Source organism: Engystomops pustulosus, chromosome 1 (assembly GCF_040894005.1).
Source record: "Engystomops pustulosus chromosome 1, aEngPut4.maternal, whole genome shotgun sequence".
Lineage (NCBI taxonomy): Eukaryota > Metazoa > Chordata > Amphibia > Anura > Leptodactylidae > Engystomops > Engystomops pustulosus.
The window spans coordinates 111,255,824-111,278,229 of NC_092411.1; the positions used below are offsets into that span (position 1 = coordinate 111,255,824).

The following is a 22,406-nucleotide window of genomic DNA, read 5'->3' on the forward strand; positions in this document are numbered from 1 at the left end:
CCGAGGAGACACACAGAGGGAGACAGTAAGCGTGGGAAATCAAAGTGTAAATTAAGGAACTCCAGCACTTCGGACCAGAAGACATGGACCCTAGTGCAGGACCAGACACAATGCAGGAAGGATCCGACTTCAGCCTGACAGCGAAAGCAAAGATCATTAGGCATTGCTCCCATGCGGAATAGTCTAGCAGGGGTGAAGTAAACTCGATGGAGGAATTTAGATTGGATCAGGAAGTCCCTCGCACTCACTACAGATGTGAAGTAGGACAGTTCGACCTCCCTCCAGTCATCATCTGACAGGTCAGGGATATCCTGTCTCCAGCGTTCACAGGCTCTATCAAACGGTCTGGACTTTTGCTCTTGTAGGAGAGCATAGCACTGAGTGAGTGGCTTAGGGAGGTCCGGGGTACTCATCAGAGTCTCTAGTTTGGAGAATTTCACTGTCAGGCTGAAGGAGCCGAATTGGGCTTTGAATGCGTGTCGCAGTTGCGTGTAATGGAAGCTGGCCGTATTGGGTACCGCATGTCTCTCCCTTATCTCGTTAAAGCTGAGTAATTCTGTTTCCGGGGATAAGAGCTGGCCTACAAATTTCACCCCCGCTGCCCCCCACATTGTCCAGCCTGGGAGGGAGAGGAAGTGAGAGAGCCACGGATTGAGCCACAATGGAGTCCTAGGCGAGAGAGGGGGAGAGCTGCTCGGTTCTACCAGGGATTGTGCCCTACGCCAGCACACCGCTACCGTACGTAGGGGAAGTGGGGTATCAGATGGGGACTTGTATCTGTACAGCAGGTTTGTAAGGGCCTCATAGGAACCCACCAGGGCACCAGCCAGTGCAGTAGCTGCATTACCCATGTCTATATCTATCCACCACTGGGCATATACTAGCTGGGAAGCCAGGTAATAAAGATACAGATCCGGGGCAGCCAGTCCACCCCTAGACTTGGGAGCCTGAAGCAGCGCTAGACTGAATCGCGGGGCGCTACTCTGCCAGTAGAAGGACCTGAGAATGCCGTCTAAGCGTTTAAACAGGCTCTTAGGAAGTAGTATAGGGCAGGCATGGAAAAGGTACAGAAATTTTGGGAGAAAAATCATTTTAAATATATTAATGCGCCCGTACAAAGACAAGGGGAGAGTGGACCAGGCTTTTAGGCGCGATTCCGTTGCAGCTATCAGGGGTGTAATGTTTAACTCCGTAAATGCCTGGACCTTGCGTGACACCTGGACTCCCAGATACTTAAAGGTGGACACCACCCGGACTGGGACGGGGAGGGAGTGTACCCCTACATCAGATAAGGGAAAGAGGGCCGATTTGTCCCAGTTAACCCGAAGGCCTGAGAACCCCCCATAACGTTCTATCAGGGCCAGAAGGGATTCCAGAGAGGGGCCCACATCCCCAAGATATACAAGTGTATCATCAGCATAGAGAGATACCTTTTCAATAATAGTACCTCTAGTTATGCCCTTAATGCCCTCAGAGTGGCGGATCGCCACAGCAAGGGGCTCAATGGCGAGTGCAAAGAGGAGGGGAGATAGTGGGCAACCCTGTCTAGTGCCCCTAGCCATAGGGAGAGTAGGTGAGATGTTAAGATTAGTCCGCACCCTAGCCTTGGGATCGTTATACAGTAGCTTAACCAATGCTGTAAATCGAGGGCCAAAACCCATTCTAGGCAAAAGGGTCCACAAATAGGGCCACTCCACAGAATCAAACGCCTTACAATTGTCTAAGGATAATATAAACCCTGGGTCTGGAGACCGCTCTGCCTCTGCAATGTTCAGGTGTAGTCTTTGTATATTTATGTCAGTTCCCCTCCCAGGCATAAAGCCTGTCTGGTCCGGGTGAACCAATGATAGTATTACTTTGTTAAGCCTTGTTGCCAGAATTTTTGCTAGTATTTTAACATCTGAGTTTAGGAGGGAAATTGGGCGGTATGAGTCAGGAAGCAGGGGATCCTTGCCAGGCTTAGGAAGAACTACAATAAGGGCCTCTCGCATGGAGTCGGGGAGGGAACCACTATCAAGCGCATCGGAGTACAGGCTGAGGAGAAGGGGGACCAGAGTCTCACAGTTATCCCTATACCACTCACCTCCCAGCCCATCAAGTCCAGGTGTCTTACCGGGGGGCAACGATTGGATGGCCAGTTCCACCTCCTCTGCCGAGAGCGGAGCATCAAGCTCCGATGACTGTGCCTGTGTGAGCCTCCAAAGTGGAAGACTGTCAAGGAATCCGGAGATCTCGACGGAAGAGGCGGACAATCTGGAGCTGTAAAGAGAAGAATAGTATTCATGAAATACCATGTTAATGGCCCGGGGTTCTGTGATCAATGCTCCGTTACCATCAATAATAGAGGGAACGGAAGCACAGGGGCGTTCAGCCCGCGATAAATACGCAAGCAGCTTCCCGTTTTTATCTCCAAATTCAAAGATGGACGCTTCCCTGGCTAGCAGGCGTTTGCTGGTGCGCTCCTTCACTACAGCTAGATGGTTCCTCTGCGCCTGAGCCCAAGTCTTTTTATTCCCCGGAGTAGGTTTCTCTAGATAATCCTTTTCTGCAGTCACCAGTACAGCCGTCAGCCTTTCCTCCTGGGCATTTAAGGACTTCCTATGGCCAGCTACCCCCGACATGAATGCCCCCCGCACCGAGGACTTGTACGAGTCCCAGACTAGAAGAGGATCAGGATGGGTTGAGTGTACATCCCAGAACTCGCTGTGCGCAGCCCTAACAGTACTCTGGACCGCTGGGGACAGGAGCCAAGCCGGGTGCAGGCGCCATAAGCGGGAGTCGCTGGGGGGGCCTATAAGGAGACTGATGAGCAAGGCGGAGTGGTCTGACGCACTGCGCGGGCAATAGGATATCTGGTCAACGTGCTGCATCATATCAGGGGAGACAAAGGCCAGATCAATCCGAGAGAAGCTCTTATGAACAGAGGAATAAAATGAATATTCTCTCTCTTGAGGGTGTTTACTACGCCAAACATCGGCGAGGTCTAGAGAGGTGAGCCACTCGTTCAGACGGGCCGAGCCTGTGTCAAGACCACTTGTACGATCCAAGGAGGGGTTAGGGACTGCATTGAAGTCACCAATACAGAGTAACGGGCTTGGAGGCATAGCAGCCAGCTTACTGGATATTAGATGCAATACTGCTGGATCAAAGGGAGGTGGGACATAAATAGACGCAATAGTAAAGGTAAAGCCCCACAAGGCACAATGTATGACTACATAACGGCCAAAGTGATCCGGTGCTACCTGTATGACCTCTATGGGAAGCGCTTTGGATATGAGTATGGATACTCCCCTGGCGTAGACAGAGTAGGAGGAATGGCAACCTCTAGCCACCCAGGCCCGCTTCAGGGAGAGGACCTTCTGACCCGTAAGGTGTGTCTCTTGGATACATACAATATGGGGGGCCTGACGCTTAATGACATCTAACATCAGAGCCCTCTTGAATTTGGAGTTAAGTCCCCTCACATTCCAGCTCATTACCTTAAGTGAAGACATCTTAGCGGAAGGGAAAGGGGTGTGGGGAAGGAGACGTGAGCAACCAAGCATTCATCCTTTCATACCACAAAGACATAGACAGACAGACAGACAACAGTGAGCATAACAAATATAACAGAACTAAACTAACAATCCCAATAGTACAAACCCCCTGTCTAACACCCTAACAGCAGTAGTGTAGACCTATACCCACTAACAGTCAAATAGTAGAACAGTGGTCCCTAACTCAAGACAAACCTACACCATTTGTCCCGGGACCTTCAACCCTTAATGAATAGATGATCAGGAGGTTATTAGGCAGCCATATTTAGAGAGAACCAAGAGGAAATAGGGGAGGGGGGGGAAGGAGGAAGACGCAAGGAGGTAATGGTAGGGGGAGGTGGGAAGGGGGGGGGAGGGAGGGAGAGAATGGAGTGCCATAAATGGCGCACGGTCAAGATGACCAAGAAGAAAGCGCAAATCAATCACAGGGTACATTTGTGAGGCACGTAAAGTGTAAACAAATATTAGAATACTGTAACAGTGATTTGGGACCCCTGGATAACCACTCAGGACCAAGTCCAGCACAGTCACTGCACATCAGACAAAAGGATATGTGAGTCCAGTCACTCAGGAGGTGCGGGCCTTGCAGCTGGAGCCCGTGGAGCTGCATCAGCCCAGTGAAGTGCTTCGGTTGGGCAGGTGAAGAATCGAGTCTTCTGACCATCCACTATTCGGAGCTTGGCAGGGTACATCATGGAGTATTTATACCCCTTGTCACGGAGACGGGCACGGACCTCGGTGAATTGTGCTCGCTGTTTCCTGACGGATGCAGAGAAATCAGGGTAGAAGGACACTCTGCTGTTGGCATAAAGAATTTCTCCCTTGGTACGGACAGCCCTGAGGATAGAGTCCCTGTCCCTAAAGTGCAGCAGCCGGGCCAAGAAGGGTCTTGGATTGCCCCCTGGGGGGCCAGGGCGGAATGGCACACGATGGGCCCTTTCTACTGTGAAGAACGGGGAGAAGGTATCTGCAGGAAGCATATTTTTGAGCCAATTTTCAAAAAAGGATACCGGGTCAGTCCCCTCCACTTTTTCGGGGAGGCCAACCACTCTGACGTTGTTCCGTCGCAGGCGGTTTTCGAGATCATCAGCTCTGTCGATGGAAGCAGACATTTGGCGCTGAAGCTCTCTTATCTGTGTCGGCATAGGCCTCTGGACATCCTCCACCTCAGATATTCTGCGTTCAGTTTCTGTTATTCGCTCTTTGGCTTTGTGAACATCGTGTCTTAAAAGAACAAAGTCCTGTCGCAGCTCATCCACCTTGGTAACCAGTTTGGATTGGCACCCATTAATGGCCGCCAGCACCTCTGCAAATTTGCGGTCCAGTTCAGTGGCCACGTCAGGCGGATCAGCGCCCTCTTCATAACTTACAAGCTGCGGCGGGCTCTGGGAGCCTTCAAAGAGGGAGGGAGAGGAGTTTGGGGACCCCTGAGGAGAGCAGGGCTGTGTGCGGGAGAATCTCCCCAACTTTTTGGCAGCGTTTGACTGAATCTGTGCAAGAACGGCTTGTGATGTGGAGCATTCCTGCGCATCCAGGGGTTCCAGGGACTGGAATGGAGGATCTTCATGGATGGATTCATCATCCGATGGAGGCGCAGACACCCCGGACGCTGCTTTTTGCAATTTAGCCGTTCTCCTCCGGTTACCCATGGCGTCTGGGCAGGGGGGGGCCAGTGATAAACAATCGATGAGCCTAGCGTCCAGTAATTAGCAGAGATACAGTCTAAACCCACGTGGAGTATTACAGCGGCACTGCAAGGGTTAATATAGAACAAAACCCAGGAGCAGGGGGATCACTGGGAGTATGGTGGGCTGCACAGCTTGGGGTCCCCAGGTGAGAGGAGGGCAGCAGCAGGGGAATTACTTCCCTACCTTATTCCTGGCTGCAGTCCGGCAGTGACAGGGTTAACCCTGCGCGCCTAGGCCTCAGGCAGCGCAGGGGAGTCCAGCAAGATGGCGCCTCCGGCCGGATACAGGGCTGGCTGGAGCGCTGCCACGATCCCCCGACAGGGCAGGTCAGCAGCACAGCGGGTCGGCGGCACAGCACGGGGGGGGGGTTTCCCTCCCCCGGTATTCAACACCTCTCCGGTGTACAGCCGCGATGTCGGGCGGCTATGGTCCCGCCGCCGCGCGGGACACGTGGGAGGCCGCAGGAGCTGAAGTGCTGGAGGGGACCGCACGGAGCCGGTGACCGCCGCGATACCGCCACCGGAGTATGGGGGCAAGTACCCGCGGCACCGGGGAGCAGACTGGAGGGGGTACAGGTAAGGATGGCTGCCTGGGAAGGGTGATAGGGTGCCAGGTCCCGGGAGCTCCGCGGTGCACGTCCTCCTAGGTCGGCATCAGGCCACGCCCCCACATATATATCTCCTGAAACTAATGCGGGAATGTGGCAGTGGTTGGGAAAGCATCCAATGCTAAATATTCTTAATTAATTAATTTAATTCTACAGGGTGCACTGTATGAAGCAGGTCTATACTACTACTACTGCTAAGTTTGTCTCAGTAAACCCATTGATAATTGTTTGCCGAAGTGTTTAGCAGGGCTGTGGAGTCCGTAAGCCACACCACGACTCCTTAATTTCCCTAACTCCGAATCCCACATACATGAGGCAAGCTTAAGTGATAAATTTACAGTAATAATAAGGCTTTTTTATCACCATTATGTTACAATAACCAAGTGATTTAGGTAGAACCTAAAAATATTTTTTGGAATACAACCTTAGAACTATAACTTTAATACATTGTAATTATGCAAAACACTCTGTGGAGGAAGAACAGTTTTCAACAAAAAAAGTACAAAATAATATTTGTTTATTGAGTCTATGAATTTGTTCTTAGAAAAAGTATCAACTCCGACAGATCCTCCTTCATAGATGACCGCAAGTCTAATTATTTTAAGGCTAGAGAACAGCCTTTGTACACTGCCTTGGGTTTGTGGCAATGCAGTAACCACATGGGAAACATCTCTAACTATTTCCGGATATAGAGGAATTGCCTCATGAACAGTTTTCATGAACGGTTGAACGTTCAATATCAGGTTTTTCTCTGGGAAACTTTTCAAAATTCAAATCCAACTCAATGAAAGGATAAAACTGCCTTTATTGCAAATTAGTGTGGCATCCAAAAGCAGGTAACAGGTATCTGGGAAAAGCTCACTAAGTGTTTCACATCATAATGCTGCAGTGCTAGATAAGATGAAGATTTTGCTTTTATACCCTATGGTACTCTTTCATGTGTGTGTTGCTGAATTTGAGATGTTAGAAAACAGTTTTACCTTCATATTCTATGTATACTGTATAGAATTAATCAGAGCAGCTAACCTGTACAAACATGAATTTGGAGGAAAAGCAAACTAAAACATAAAGTAAAAAACAGAGAGAACATACACTGGACAATCACGCCTTAATCCAGTTTTCCTGATTGCTCTAGTGCAAACTAACTTGCTTGTGTGCAATCTGTTTAGGGAGATGCCACACATGGAGTTTTGAACACGTTTTTTGGTCCGTTTTTAAGCAGTCTGTTAAAAAACACATGCGTTAAAAACTGCATCCGTTTTTTTTTAAAACGCATCCGTTTTTTATTAGGATAATTGGTAAAACCTGTCAACGGATGCACTTTCAAAAAACGCATGCACTTTTTAAAAACTTATGCGTTTAACGGACTGCTTAAAAACGGACCAAAAACGGGTTCAAAACGCCATGTGTGGCATCACCCTTAGGCTGTTTATGGACATGTAGCTTTAACAAGGAGAATAGTAACAACCAGTTATTAATTTGATTAAAAATTCTAAAGGAAAAACAGAGGAATTTCACAATTTCGAGTTATAAGACAAGATGCTTCACAGGGATACACTGGGGGACATGTGACTAATTTTTGAGTTGTCCTTTTCTTTATTGCATCCTTTTGTGGTGCATGTGCACTTTTGTTACTTTTTCTGCGTTTAAAACAGTCTCCCTACAAAGATTGCCATGGTCAAGTGTTCTCCCGTGGTCCCTGAGTTATCACCCGATTCCAGGTGTTAAAGTTGCGACTTTTCTAAAATATTGCAAATTTTTGAAAAGCATGGTATTAATAAGAAAAAAAACCACTAACTTATATGTGCCCCATTGAGTATTTACCAAACAATGAAGGAAACGGGTAAAGGTGTGACCAATATCTTTTGGAAAGAAATGTGAATTTTTCTCTGCATTCAGGAGCTTCAGCTGAAGAATGAGCAACAGCAGAAGATGCTAAGACTGAAAAACGAAGAGATTGCAGCCATCAGACGGAGGAAGAGTACGTCGAGCATTCCAGACCAGCTTCAGCTAGTAAGTACTTTGTAGAATGCTTTATAGGGAATTAAATGCTATGTTATAGCTTTATGTAAAGGTTGATGATATGAAATCCCCGGTAAACTCCTAATCACAAATTCAGTTTAAGGCTCTTGCATATTAGCAGCGCACAGTGGACTCAAGTCTTTTTCTACTTGGTTTAATGGAAAACCAGTGCAAAAGTAACACATAATAGTGCCATTCACAAAATGCTTATTTAAAAGTAATCTACCATTTGATTTCATGCATTATGAACCAAACATACCTTGAGAATGCTGTAGATACACTAATGCAGATGGATATCTTGTTTAATCCCTGAGCTGAGTGGTTTTGCTGAACAAACAGTTATGACACTCAGGGTCTTGGGAAAGCTGGATTGCCTTCAGCCTGCATGTTACACAGAGCTTCCTGAACTGTCCAGACAGGACTAATCAACCTGAGATGACTCACTCATACACAGCAGCTGGGGGAAGGTGCAGCGATTGATTACTTCTGCCTGTCAGGCACAACACAGTGATTACATCATTCTCTGGTGCAGTGCATACTTAATGTGAGAGAAGAAGTGTAGAGCACCAGCACAGATTCAACTGAGCTTCATTTTCATAATTTTATAATTGTTTTTTCCACAAAACCACTCAGCTCAGGGATTAAACAAGATATGTGCCAAGGAGATATTTATCGTGAATGTATAATCTTTTGTTTAACTAGGGCAATTACTAACTTTGTTGAGATATATTACAATTGCCATCTATTGAAGCTTCCAGGCAGCGTTTACAACATCCTGGAGATCTTTACAACCTGATAAACTCTGACCTGCAGAATGTTCTGTGGTGACTTCAAAAGCCATTTGATTATCTCTCCTCTGCACCCCCTCCCCCTCCCCCCATTTATACATCTTGCCTCCGAAACAAAGAACTGTTTAAATATTCCTGGACTCTCCCCCTCATTAACACTTTGCCCAATCCTGAATGACCCTGTGGACTAATTAATGAATGGGAGGTTCTGAAACCTGAACCAAATGGAGAAGAAATAAAACAATATGAGATACAGGAAATGGTGTTCACATTTTGGGGGCTGCTTGACAAGCTGGGTGTTCCATATTTCTCCCACCTCCATGGAATCAGGATTTACTTAAAGTTGTAAGTTTCTGTTATTTTTTCCCTTTTTATTTTTTAACTGTTTGCCGTGTTGTGTGTCCTTTATTTTGTAATTCTTTTGTTTTTAACATCTTTTTTTATGCACTGACCAACTTTTTGTAATTAAAAATTTTTCACTTTAATTTTGGTCCCTGTATGCTCTGCGAACTCATAGCCTTGTAAAGTGTTGTTAGCTGTGTGACTGCTAAAGTGCTGAGTGTGCATGTCTAGTGGTGTGACAAGGTGACTGCTTGAGAGCAAGAGTTGATGTAGAGTGGGATACTTATTGGTCCCGGTATAAATGCAATAAGTGGTGGCAGAAGATCTGGTGCTGGAGCTGTATGAGGAGTGATTTATGCTCAATTTGTGTCCTGAGTGAAAGGTAAGCGCAAGTTTGAGTAGGCTAAATTCACCTGTACAGTTACACCCCACGTCAAGTGACGAGGCGGTAACGTCCTCGCTGTGACATTATGATTCTGAATCAGTGTAGCTACAGCATTCTCAAGGTATGTTTGGTTCCTAACGCATCAAATCAAATGGTAGACTTTTTATTGAAATTGTCTTTCTTACTTTGACTTTTTAAAACTAGTTGACAAAATGTATCACTTTTTCTAATCTGTTTGTATGCCTCTGCACCCCTGGCTATTGTGCGACGTAATTCTCTTCCTTTGTACCCACTTCCATGTGTGACGGCAGGATTAAACACCAGGGATCTGAGTGCAAAGTTCTTGGCCAATGTGTGTTCTCACAATCCTTCCTAGTAAATTTTCTCTTCTTTTTCATGAGAAATTGGAGGAACAGAAAAAGTGGCTTGATGAAGAGGTGGAGAAAGTCTTGAAGGAGCGTCAAGCATTGAATGAACTGGAAGAGGATTTAAATAAAAGAGAGGAGAGCATTGCCAAGATGGAATCCATGCTAAAAGAAAAGAGCCATCTGGAGATGAAAAAATTGAGATCTAGTCAGGTGAGGTATAAAAAAAATGAGTGAGGTACAAGGAGTTTAAAATAATATAAAGGAAGTAAGCCTTTGGAGCAGTGTGAGACTACCAGCGTAACCTGACAATGATACTTGGCAGAGCATGCTGATAGTTGTAGTTGTAGACCAATAGTCCATTAAAGTCATAGGGGAGATTTATCACTGCTTCTAAACCTGTTTTCTGGCGCAGCGCAAAAATTATGGTCAAAAAAGTGAATATGCCACCGCCATGCTATGTGGACATGCGGGGTCGTAGAGGGGCATGGTGGAGAGGGCAGCCCGGAGGGAGGGGGGTCTTTTCCGTCCCGTGCCTGCGTTCTTTAGAAAAAAACAGCGAACTCCCATTCGCTAGTTTTTACACAAAAATACTCCAGTTTGGACCTGGTGTAGTTTTGCTCGCCATTGACGCTGCCCGCCAGATACATGTAGAGGCCTTAACATCTTGACGTATCATCCAATGCGACAAGGGGGTGGCCAGAGGGGCGCCGGCATATGATAAATCTACCTCATAATCTTTTTTCATTGTTTACTTTCTGCGTTCCAAATCACTTGCTTCCTAATGGCACAATGTGAATTTTTTCCAGTAACACCCATTAATTTAATTATTTTATAATTTTTTTTTTTTTTTTTTTTAATCTAAATTTCTGTTGTTCTCTTAGGCTTTAAACAGTGACATATTGAAATTGTCAACTCGCCTTAATGCCGTAGAGAATGAGCTGACAGACAAAAGTAAGAAACTACACAGCAGTAACCATGAGGAACAGAAGAAAGTGTCTGAGGAGGTTAAAGTTTTGCAGAAGGAGCGAGACCATCTCCTACAAAGAAGAGATAGTTTAGATGAGAAACTTAAGAATGGCACGGTACTATCAGCAGAGGTAGGTATTCTGTAAAACTACTTTTAATTTGGAAAATGAAAAATACTCTTCTCCTGATCTGTCTGTTTCGGTACATTCTTGCATTCCCAATGCAATTACAGTTTTTGAGCTTCTTAAAGCTATGCAATATACTTAATATAGTTATTATTCCATATAGATTGTGAATCCTTACAGACAGATTCCACTTGTTCCTGACCATTGTAGTTTTTATGTGTGGTGCTTGCATTTGTTCTCGTCTTAGTGTAATGTATGTGAACCCCTTATTGAATGCACAACATGGAATAAATGGTGCTCCATAAATATAAAAACCAAGATTACCCTCCAAACAAGAAGGGAAAGAAGGGACACTAATACAAATAATTCTGGATAAAAAACTGTGAATGACCTTTATTGATAATACAGGGTATCATACAATATAAAAAAACAGAGAAAAACCATAGAGAGAAATCATGTGGCCTCACCGTGGAGGATATCCACAAAATACAGCAAAGTGTGGGGTGGTTAGACACAAAGACCAAAAAGGGCGGTCACACTCCAGGCAAAGTGGAGCTGATGAGTATATGTATAGGGTATGAACAACTGGTGGCCAGAAGGACAGTGCCTTACAAAAACTGTCCCATGTCTATGCTCATATGCAGGACGGACAGGTAACCTAGAGGCTCTAGGTATGTTGTGCCAGGGGACTTAACAATAGGGCTACCAGTTCTTACCTATTGGGTGTAGTATGCTCCACCGCCCGGGAAGACCGCCTCCCCGACGCGCGTTTGGCTCTAGCTGAGCCTTCGCTCCACTTTGCCTGGAGTGTGACCGCCCTTTTTGGTCTTTGTGTCTAACCACCCCACACTTTGCTGTATTTTGTGGATATCCTCCACGGTGAGGCCACATGATTTGTCTCCATGGTTTTTCTCTGTTTTTTTATATTGTATGATACCCTGTATTATCAATAAAGGTCATTCACAGTTTTTTATCCAGAATTATTTGTATTAGTGTCCCTTCTTTCCCTTCTTGTTTGGAGGGTAATCTTGGTTTTCATTAGTGTTTGTAGTGGCACTATCTAGGTGCGGTGACATGAATTAAGGGGTTTAGCTAAAACAGCAATGACAACATGATATGCAGCATTTTGCTCAGGCCTCCCCTCCAAGTCTGATCCTATTCGTAAGTTTGTACTCCATAAATATAATAATAATGTGTAAAGTGACAACTGGGTGTTTCAGTTGTCCATTTGACAAGGAGGATAACGCCTAGCTGTTCCCATTCCCAAGAACAGAAACGAACATAGAATTCAAATAGAAAGATGCGTTGCAAAGCTTTATTTCTGCACCATGATCCGCAGAAATTAAATAACATACAGCTGATCCTCCATCATAAATCTCCCATGTCTCCTGCAAATTTTTTTAAAACCTATTTTCTACACTGCTGCTGTACAATGCTGAAGATTTACTGTACAGGAAATGCCACACAACAAATCTGCAGGTAATAAACTACATGTGTGGACGCCCTAAAGACCACTAAGGAATATCTTTGTATGGCTCCTTACCACTGCCTGGATGCTCGGTTATTAGCTAAACAGAACATATAAGTAAGTGACTTATTAACCAAACTTAAGATACAGAATGAGTAGCACATTTTTAATTTATCCTCATAGGATTATGGCTCCAAATAAATATATATATATTTATTGTTGAGAATTGGTCATAAGTGATATCTTAAAGTGTCGTTTCTTGTGATATAATATATTATGGCAAATCCTGGTTACGCACTCCACAATGGAGGAGGTACTCTGGAAGGTTTCCTACCCCATATATGTCTCAAAATAGATCCAGGCACCCTGTTGTTGAATCAAGGAAACTATTTATTGCGGAAGTGTACAAACAAATTATGTGCCGTCACGAGCCTTTGTCCAACTCGCTGGCTGCTTCTTGTGATGTAATGAAAGGGAATGTGTCACCATGAAAATTCTGTGCAATCTGCAGACAGAATCTTATTTTAGAGCAGAAGGAGATGAACAGATTATGGGAAGATATTCAGTATAATCTGATATTTATTCATTTATATCTCTTCTGTGCTATGAAGAGAATCAGGAAAGGGACCACTCCCACTTTTCCCACAAAAATTATATATCAATCTACATCTCCTACAGATTATCACATTTCCCATATGTGTATACATTGACAAATAGGCGCATAGTTGTGGCCAATATACCTCCTGTACATAAAAAAATGCAGGATGGAAAGATGCAACAAGCTACGTCTTTTCATCCTGCAGCCTCCGCCTGCGCGAGATATTTGCTCAGCGAGGCAATGGATGGCTATGGAGAGAGGATGCAACGTATTGCTTCCCTCCTCACAGCCCCACGAGTGCATATGTGGTCGGCAAAGTAACTGTCCATATTAGGCAGCGACATCACTGGGGAAACACCCCGTTCATCAGCCAGCGATTTCACACCCCTGGGCCATGTTTCCCACTGTATAGGCATACAGTGGGACACGTCTGTGCTATACATTGTAAGGACATGTCAGAATTCTCCTGACGTGTCCTTACAACGTATGGCAAATAACTAGGTGTGAACACAGCCTAAGATGCAGTAAATTGAGAACTACTCAAATTACTTCTTGAGATTCAACAAAAAACCCATGTGAGATTTTCTGATCCTTTCTTCCTCAGGAAGAGCACATTTTGTTCCAGCTGGAGGAAGGAATAGAAGCTTTAGAGGCTGCCATCGAATACAAGAATGAGCACATTCAGAGCCGACAACAAGCCTTAAAGGACTCTTCTCAGATTCTCACACAAAGTGAAGCCAACGTCATTGAGAAGTTCAGCGCTCTCTCTGCCTCTGACACAAGATCTATTCTCATCAAATACTTTAACAAGGTGTGACCCCTATCATTGTAATTACTGAGGAGCTATGTAGTGTTTTTATTTCTTTATCCATGGCAACTTTCAGACGTAGATTTGTGATATACAGTGTTCTACAACTCACAGAGTACAATGTCTATTTCTTCTCATATGCCACGACATTTGCTTTTCTTCTGTGATTTTGTATTTGTATTACTAAGGATATATGTGATCGAATCATGAGCCAGAGATCAAAGCTATTTTGAGATTCTTTTTTTCCCTTACGCAACATAAAAAGCACTCGATCTCTTTAAGATTACACATAAAAATACCTGTGAACCCATGTTTGGTGGCTCAAATATAAGTGAAATTCTGTATTTCTTGCTCTACATACAGATGTACACTATTCTTTATCCATTGGTAAGATGAACTTATGGGTAACCTGTTAGCAGGAATGTCATTTTTAACTGGTGACAGGTTCCATTAGCCTATGCTATGCTGATTCTAAAAATGCCTTCGTCTGCATTCTGAATCATTTCCGTAATTTATATAGGTTTAATTCACATGACCTGGCTCCCTGCCAGCAGCGTGTGGTGAGTCCCAGGGGAGGGACAGCGGCCCATATCAGTCTCCTCCCCACTTCCTGTTATGTGCATTGAGCACAGATGGTAGGGAGGGGGAGGGGGGTGGTGTGGAGCAGAAGAAGAATTCATGAAAAGACTCAGGCACGCACAGGCTACAGAGTGAACCTCTGTTTCCGTGTCACAGGATAAACCGTGCGTAGTTGCCATGGGTCTGGCAAGATGGACCTGTATGACACTCTGACGCTTACTTTGTATACTGGGTGTCTATCTGCATGTGATGGAGGCTCAAGTGCATCCATATTGCTGGACCTATACCAGTTTTACACCGTTTTTTTTCTCTGACGCAGCGACAGACAGGGGCGAAAATTTGTTTGGAACCCAGTATAACATTATGCTGGTTTTGAACAAATTTTAAGTGCAAAGTAGTCGGCCTACCGTATTCTGTAAATTAGCACGGATCTATATCTTTCTTTTAGGTTGTAAACTTACGAGAGACAGAACAGAAGTTGCAGATACAAACACAAGAATTGTCCATGAAGGTGTCAGAGCAAGAGAACGTAGTAAGAGAGCTGGAGTCAGCCTTAGAGCACCTTACCTTACAAAATGACCGCAGGTTAACGCAACAACAAAAGGAGCATGAACAAAAGATGCAGCTCCTGTTACAGCAGTTTAAAGGTAAGGAACGGATTGAAGGAAATAAATGGTACTATATTGCTGAACTGGTTTTGGCATGTGATCCAGTATGTTTGTAACACCTTCACAGACCCTGCATATTTTCATATTTTTCACTTTAGCAAAAAAAAAATGGAGAGTAAAATGTAGAATACTCCTTTTATTTCGAAAAAGGCGTTTCCCCATAAAATAAAGTTCTTAAATTTTAATCTTCTAGTGATGTTTACACAATAAGGATCATTTTAACCCCTTACTTTACAATTTTACTCATATTTTAGTGCTGTTATAGCTCAGTGATGGTAAGTGTAAAAGTGTGGACGGGGACGCTCTAAGACACTTTATGATTCCTCTGTGCAATGAGATGCTGTGTGCTAACAATGTGCTTAGATGATCAGGGTACAGGTTTATCTACACTTTCATTTAACTTCTGAACATTCAATAGTATCTGACACATAGCAAAAGAGTGATGAGACAGATCAGAGATGAGAGATGATGAGATCCATTAGATGGATAAAAAACACAATGGGGCTCATTTACTAAGGGTCCGAACGGCGCACTTTCGTTGGGTTTCACGAATATTTCCGATTTGCGCCGAATTGGCCTGGGATTTTATTTACAAAAAAGGCCTTAGGCCTCACTGAGACTCATTTGTCATTAAAACTTCACTTTTATTAGTATTTTATTTAAAAATGTTGTCAATTTCACTCACTTGGGTGAATTTTGATTTGAACAAATCCTAACTTACATTAAAATTATGCAGACCATTGTGGAGACTTTATTGTGTGGTACTCAATGATATGAGGGAGACTGTCTTTGAGAACTTATAGGGTCTTACTATATGCATATTAACGCCACTAGGTGTCAGTGTTGTGCTATTAGTCTGACAGTAGTTTCCAATTTTATTTTACTGATGGTAAGGGCTACAATGTTGCAGTTATCAATTTAACTGTTCTATGGATAGATACAGTATCAATTCGTTAGACCATCTCATATGCCGTCTCATGCACACAATATCGATTTCATTAAACCATCTGGTATGCCGTTTCATGCACACAAAGGACCCTAGTGTTCTTTCTTTAGGTGCATGTGTATTCTCATGCCCAATATATTGCTTTAGAGTGAGCCAATGAGCGTATTACTAGCAGTTAACATTCACTGCCAGTCAGCTCGCTCCACTACAAAAGTGCTAAAGATCCTATGTCTGTTCAAATTTGATGGTAGATTATTCTAACTCTCTTTTTCAGTATCGATCATTCTATACTGATCTCTCCCTCATTTTCATTCATACAATTTTAGGTCCACGCACACACTTTGTCTGCTAGCTAAAACTTTTTCACACTAACGCCCCCCGACACGTGGCGTCCTCAGGGGTGCCGGGGCTAGAGTCTGGGATTTTGGCCCACGCGATCGGATTGTGGCGTATCTGCGCCGGCTTTCATGCGACAGAAATGGGGGGCCGTGGCCGTCGGACAACCCGATGGATTCGGAAAAAACGCGGAATTTAAAAAAAAAATTGTGTCGCAAGATCAGAACTTACATGCACCGGGACGGAGAAGGTGAATTCCGGCGGACCTCGGCGCAGCAGCGACACCTAGTGGATATCACGGTCTTAGTGAATCCCGGAAGACCCGAATCCTCGTCGAAGAACGCGCCGCAATGACACTCTTAGCTCAATGATACATCTCCGCTATACCACACACACAGTCAGCTCTGCTACACCTCCTTCCCTTGCTATAAAGAGCTTAAGTCTTTGCACCTTGCTTGCCAGCAGAAAGTGTCTGTGTGTAGGCTCATCTTGTATAAAGGGAGGGCAGGGCAGGAGAAGCTATTCATGAGAAGAATCTGCCCTGCCCGACCATAGTCAGAAGTTTTATGTTTGGATTCTGGGGCAGCCAAAATAGTATATACCAGGACTAATAGAGACAGATTAAAATTATATCTGTAAAATGCTGTATTTTTGTTAATAACAGTGAATTAGAAAATGTGTTATTTTGAGTATATTTAATAATCTTGTCTTTGTGGGAATACCCCTTAACCCCTTATTACCGACGCTAGTTTTCATCTCAACCACCAGACTCAATTTTTCAAATCTGACATGTGTCATGATAATTGGTTATAACTTCGGAACATTTTAACATATCCCGGTGATTTTGAGACAGTTTTCTCGTGACACATTGTACTTAATGTTAGTTGTAAAATTTAAGTGGTAAGTTTTGCGTTTCGTTCTGAAAAAAACATTTGGCAAAAGTTCATAAAAATTTTTCATTTTTCAAGTTTGAAATGTTCTGCTTTCCAGACAGGAAGTAAAACTACCCAAAAAGCTTGATAGTTAACATTTACGGAATGTCTGCTTTATGTTGTGATGATATTTTATGCGTCCTCTCATTTTTCTAGGATGTTATGAGGTGCAGAACTTTAGGTGCAATTTTTCTCATTTTCATGAAAATTGCCAAAACTCACATTTTGAGGGACAACTCAGCTTCCAAGTGACTTTGAAAGGTCTAAATAATAGTAAAACCCCATAAATTACCCCACTATAAAAACTTAACCCCTCGACGTATGTAAAACAACTTCTATTAAGTCTATTAACCCTTAAACTTTAGCATTTTTTTGGAAAATACATTCATTTAGGTCAAAACTGACAGTTTCATAATAAATTAAATGATGAGACCCTCTGCAACATTTGATGCCCAATTTCTCCCGAGTGTACTGATACCCCATATGTGGTGGTAAACTGCTGTATGGGGCATAGGATCAAAGCAGCGCTATTGACAGCAGATTTGTATTGTCACATTGTACAAGCTATAAATTTAACATTTTTTGGTAATGCGAAAATATGAGGCTTATTATTTACGGGATGAGATGCAATTTATAGATAATTCATTTTGGGGGTTTATAGCTTATTCATGAGATTTTATTCACTATTTCAAGGGGGACACAAACAAAATCAGCAATTTTTTTTGTATTTTTAGCATTTATTTCCCCCGCGCCCCGTAACGTAAAAATAATATTTTATCTTTATTCTCTGGTTCACTACGATTACGGTGATACCTCATGTATATAGTTTTTCTTATTTCTGCTCAATTTTACTGAACAACACAATATATTGGAGAAAATCACAGGTTTTTTTGACAACTTTTCAGGGCCAAAACTTCTGTATTTTTCTGTTGTCAGATCTGGTTGAGGGCTTATTTTTTGCGAAAAAAGTTTTTTTTTTCAGTCGTATCATATTAGAGAACGTAGCTTTTTTTAAATCACTTTTTAGAACATTTTTGTAAGGGGTTAAACACCAGGGATCAGAGTTTTGTGATAACACAGCCCGAGACCGGCACCAGACTGACCCGATGTCCCTAAATCTTCTTCTCACGCACCGCTGTAGAAAGGCGATGAAGATGAAGTACCCTTAATGACCGAAGTAGATTCCCGATAGGGCGGCCATTAAAGGGTTAAATATTAGTTTCCATGATCTTGATTCTCGTAGAATATAGTCGGTTCCTCCTGCCTTATTTCCCAATATATAACATCAATGCCTATTCAATTCTAAATTTTTAAATTTTTCTTAAGGTAACAACAGTCACCAACCTGTAGGAAGTGTACAAGCCTTTGCTTTCAATGACTTGAGCACATCTGCCACCACAGGACATCACTAGTCTCTCACATTGCTCTCTTCTCTTCCACAGTTCTATGACTGCTGTGGGTTTCTTGGCCATCATTTTGTCACCAGGGATTTACTATAGGTTTATATCAGGACTCTGCACTGATGGAGGGCTGGTGTTAGATGCGTTAATGTGGGGATCCACAGGTATGCATCAATGTGGCCAATAGGAGGGGGAGACAGAAAGTTTTTATTAAACTTTATTAAAACTGGTTTTATGGATACAGCATCCCAGTCTATTCTCTGAGTGTGACAGCGCCTCCAGAACGGGACGACTCCTCGTGGTTCTTCAGGACTCTGCACTGGTCATTTCATTGTTTCAATGTTCTGTTTGAACGAACTGCTTTACCAATTTTGTTGTGTGACCGGGGCATTGTTCTGCATAAACATTACTGGTTCTGATACACACTTGTATTCACTCTACCATGTAGCTGTATGAAAAGTCCATCTCCTGCTGCAGAAAACATTCCGTAAACCATGAAACTTCCTCCACCACCATTCACTGTCTTCTTTACAGAGGAGACACAGGCTACAACCGCAAGACCCCTCCCCTGTGTGTTGTCCAATTTCGATCTCCAGAATATGTTGGTGACAATAGAATATTTTATTCGGCAATAATTCTCATCATCTTCCTTTTTTTCAATCTAGATAATGATAGAGGAATCCCTGCAGGAAACATGAAGGCATATGAAACCAAAATAGAGGAGCTTGAAAAGGAGCTTTATTTCTACAAAACAACCAGTCGGGATTTAAGGAAGAAGCTTAGGGATCTGGTTGGGGAAGCAAATGTGGTATTTCCTAATAGTAAGTGTTTTTAAAAATATTAATTCATGAACACACATGTACTATTCTATGGACCATGGTAAGAGTGATGTGATTTCTAGTTCATGGGTGTCTGCATTCTAGCAGATTAGAAGGCTTTTCTTATGTATGATGACACAATTCTTTCTCTCGCTGCTATACTACACTGGGTAGAAGGAGCCAAGCGGTTTTTGTATATGATTCTCCAATTGTGTATATAAATTTTCATACAAGAAGCTCCCCCTGGGTGAAGGCTGCAGACAGAGTTTGATGATATTAGTATATATTCACATTGCTGTTCTTATTCATAGATGTGCTTTTCCTGACAAAGTCATTTGTGTAGGATGTATCTTTTCACACAGATCTATTCACTTCATTGGATGCATAAGTTCTGTGAAAACATGGCTCAGTGGCTGATCAGTAATAAATTAGTGTATGGGCTACTTATCTACTACAACTGATGACACACTTGTAATATTCTCAGTTATTTGAATAAGACCTAAATCTAAAACAGGGTTGAAATAAAACAATTGCTGTTGTGGCAAAAATGTGATGATGTAGCAAAGAGGTGGGAATAAAATAAACTGTGAAATCAAATACAGCATATACTAAGGGGTAACTAAATCTTTAATTTTTTTTTTATTTCAAAGATGAATAGAGCAGATGATAATGAAGTAAAATACAAAGATGATTATTAAGATAAACATCTTCCCTGTGTCTTGTTTTTACTCTTTTCCCCTCTCGTGAGAGATCCATCTAGAGATCAGGACGCTAATGATGGACTAGGGCTTAAAGGGAACCAGGAGACCCATTTTTAGCCCTCCCCCAGTCCCCACAGAGCATAGTACATATACTGCCAAAGTGTTTTTGTATAAAAAATAGGTTTTACAGAAAAAAAGATATGTTATATTGTACCTTTCATTAGCATCTGCTGTGTGACTAGGCAGTCGTCCACTGGGAGTGGCTGGAAAGGAGCAGTTTCCCCCCACCACCCTTGGGAAACAGCTCCTCCATGTGTCCTTTTCAAATCTATAAAAACACCCATCACTTGGCTTAGCGACGCCCCCTGCTCCTCTACAGCCAAACCTGAGTGAGGGGAGTCATTCATATATTTGAAAAGGTCACATGGAGGAGCTGTTTCCCAAGGGTGGGGGGGGGACTGCTCCTTTCCAGCCACTCCCAGTGGACGAGTGCCTAGTCACACAGCAGATGGTAATGAAAGGTACAATATAACATATCTAATTTTTTTGTAAAACCTATTTTTTATACAAAAACACTTTGGCAGTGTATGTACTATGCTCTGTGAGGACTGGGGGAGTGCTAAAAATTGGTCTCCTGGTGACAGGTTCCCTTTAAGATGATCAAACCCTAGGGCAGTGATGGCTAACCTATGGCACGGGTGCCAGAGGTGGCACTCAGAGCCCTTTCTGTGGGCACTCAGGCCATCACCAGAGATGACTCCAGGCATCTTCCTGCAGTCCCAGACAGCCCAGGACTGCTGCGCACAGAGCTATATTAAAGTGACAGCTCTACCTGGGACTATTTTCTGCTTTATCGGTGTCCTCAGGTGCTGGTATCAATGAAAACTGTGACAGAGAAGGGAGTATAAATCACAAATTACATTTCTGTGCTGGCACTTTGCGATAAATAAGCGGTGTCTTTGTTGTAGTTTGGGCACTCGGCCTCTAAAAGGTTTGCCATCACTGCCCTAGGGGGTCTGATCACTTATACAATATAATGCAATACTACTCTATTACGGTATATTGTAAAATCACAGGATCTGCTAGGACAGTTATGGGACCAACACTTAGGATTTCTGCTGTCATAGCAGCCGGTAGTCACTCTCCGATGACGTTGGCGTGTGTTGATAAGATCCAAGCTTATGCACCCTTATGTATGACTACAGCTCTTTCCACACCTCTTTAACTGTTGTTAATGTGTTAAACAAGAAATAAATGCAGGGGAAAAAGTAGGGCACAAGAAGTTGTTTACAAAAGTATTACAAAGTTAGATATCTATCTTCTGCACTATTTACTTATAAAATGTTGTCCGAAGTTTTGTTATGCTTTAAACAGAAATTGTCCTCTCCAATTACCTTATATAAATAGCAATATTTTAATTCGGTTTTCTGTAGATGGTGGCTCTGGAGATGCACCACAGAATGTGGATACTTTGGGACCAACGACACCCGAAGAGCAGAAATGGGCATCAAAGATTGAGAATGGCAAACCCAACAGAAAGTCAAAAGACCCTACAAACTCTAAATCCCAACAGAACACTTATAGAATTGTTGGGGACATTTCAGGATCTGGTGGTCCGGCGTCACAGCCTCGCAGACAAGTCAGAAGGTACTTTTCTAATGGAGACGAAGCGCAAGATACTGATGATTTACAATCTTCAAAACCTGAAGGCCAATCTGTGTCCAATATAACAAAATCTGACGCTAGTAAAGCTGCACTTATGGTCAATTCGGTGAAACTGTCACGCCGAGAGGTGCGACAGATCTCAGTTTCGGGGCTTTCAACACGACGTTCGAGTGTTGGTTCCATTCTCGCAGATTCCATTGAAGTAACACCGAAATCATCGGACTTCAAACTTTAGATAAATGAGAGTTTGGGCTTGTTACTAATAAAAGCACTTGCCACTCTAGGACCAAGTAGAGACCAAGACATTTCTTAGTATGAATTTGTTTGGCCCTAGGGGAGACTACCTTTACCACTGTATATTATAAATTATACCCTCACAAATCACAATGACCAAATTTCATATTTATTATTTCTCCCAAGTAAAAGAAAATCTTTACATAATGGAATGTGTTATTTTTATTTTGTACAATTAAACACACTTCTAGGCTTGTGAAAGAGGAATGAGTGCTGCAGAATGGAGACATGCATGGAAAAAGGTCTCTCACATGGTTAGAAAATGGGGATCCAGAGGATTTTTTGACACATTAGCATCTACCGTATATACCGGCGTATAAGACGACTTTTGAAGACAGAAAAATCTTCTGTCTTCTCTGGGGTCGT

At 43.1% G+C, this 22,406-nt stretch overlaps 1 protein-coding gene across 1 annotated transcript in view; it reads left to right on the forward strand.

The window, feature by feature from the left end:
• KIF27 (kinesin family member 27) overlaps positions 1-22,187 on the forward strand; it is a 44,188-nt gene extending 22,001 nt beyond the window's left edge. Inside the window, exons 13-19 of the mRNA XM_072150880.1 lie at positions 7,731-7,844; positions 9,770-9,946; positions 10,618-10,833; positions 13,498-13,704; positions 14,729-14,927; positions 19,228-19,383; positions 21,515-22,187. Of these exons, the coding sequence (XP_072006981.1) occupies positions 7,731-7,844; positions 9,770-9,946; positions 10,618-10,833; positions 13,498-13,704; positions 14,729-14,927; positions 19,228-19,383; positions 21,515-21,981 (1,536 nt within the window). The 3' untranslated portion in view covers positions 21,982-22,187. The remainder of the gene's footprint in view (positions 1-7,730; positions 7,845-9,769; positions 9,947-10,617; positions 10,834-13,497; positions 13,705-14,728; positions 14,928-19,227; positions 19,384-21,514) is intronic.
• Positions 22,188-22,406: the final 219 nt, after the last annotated feature.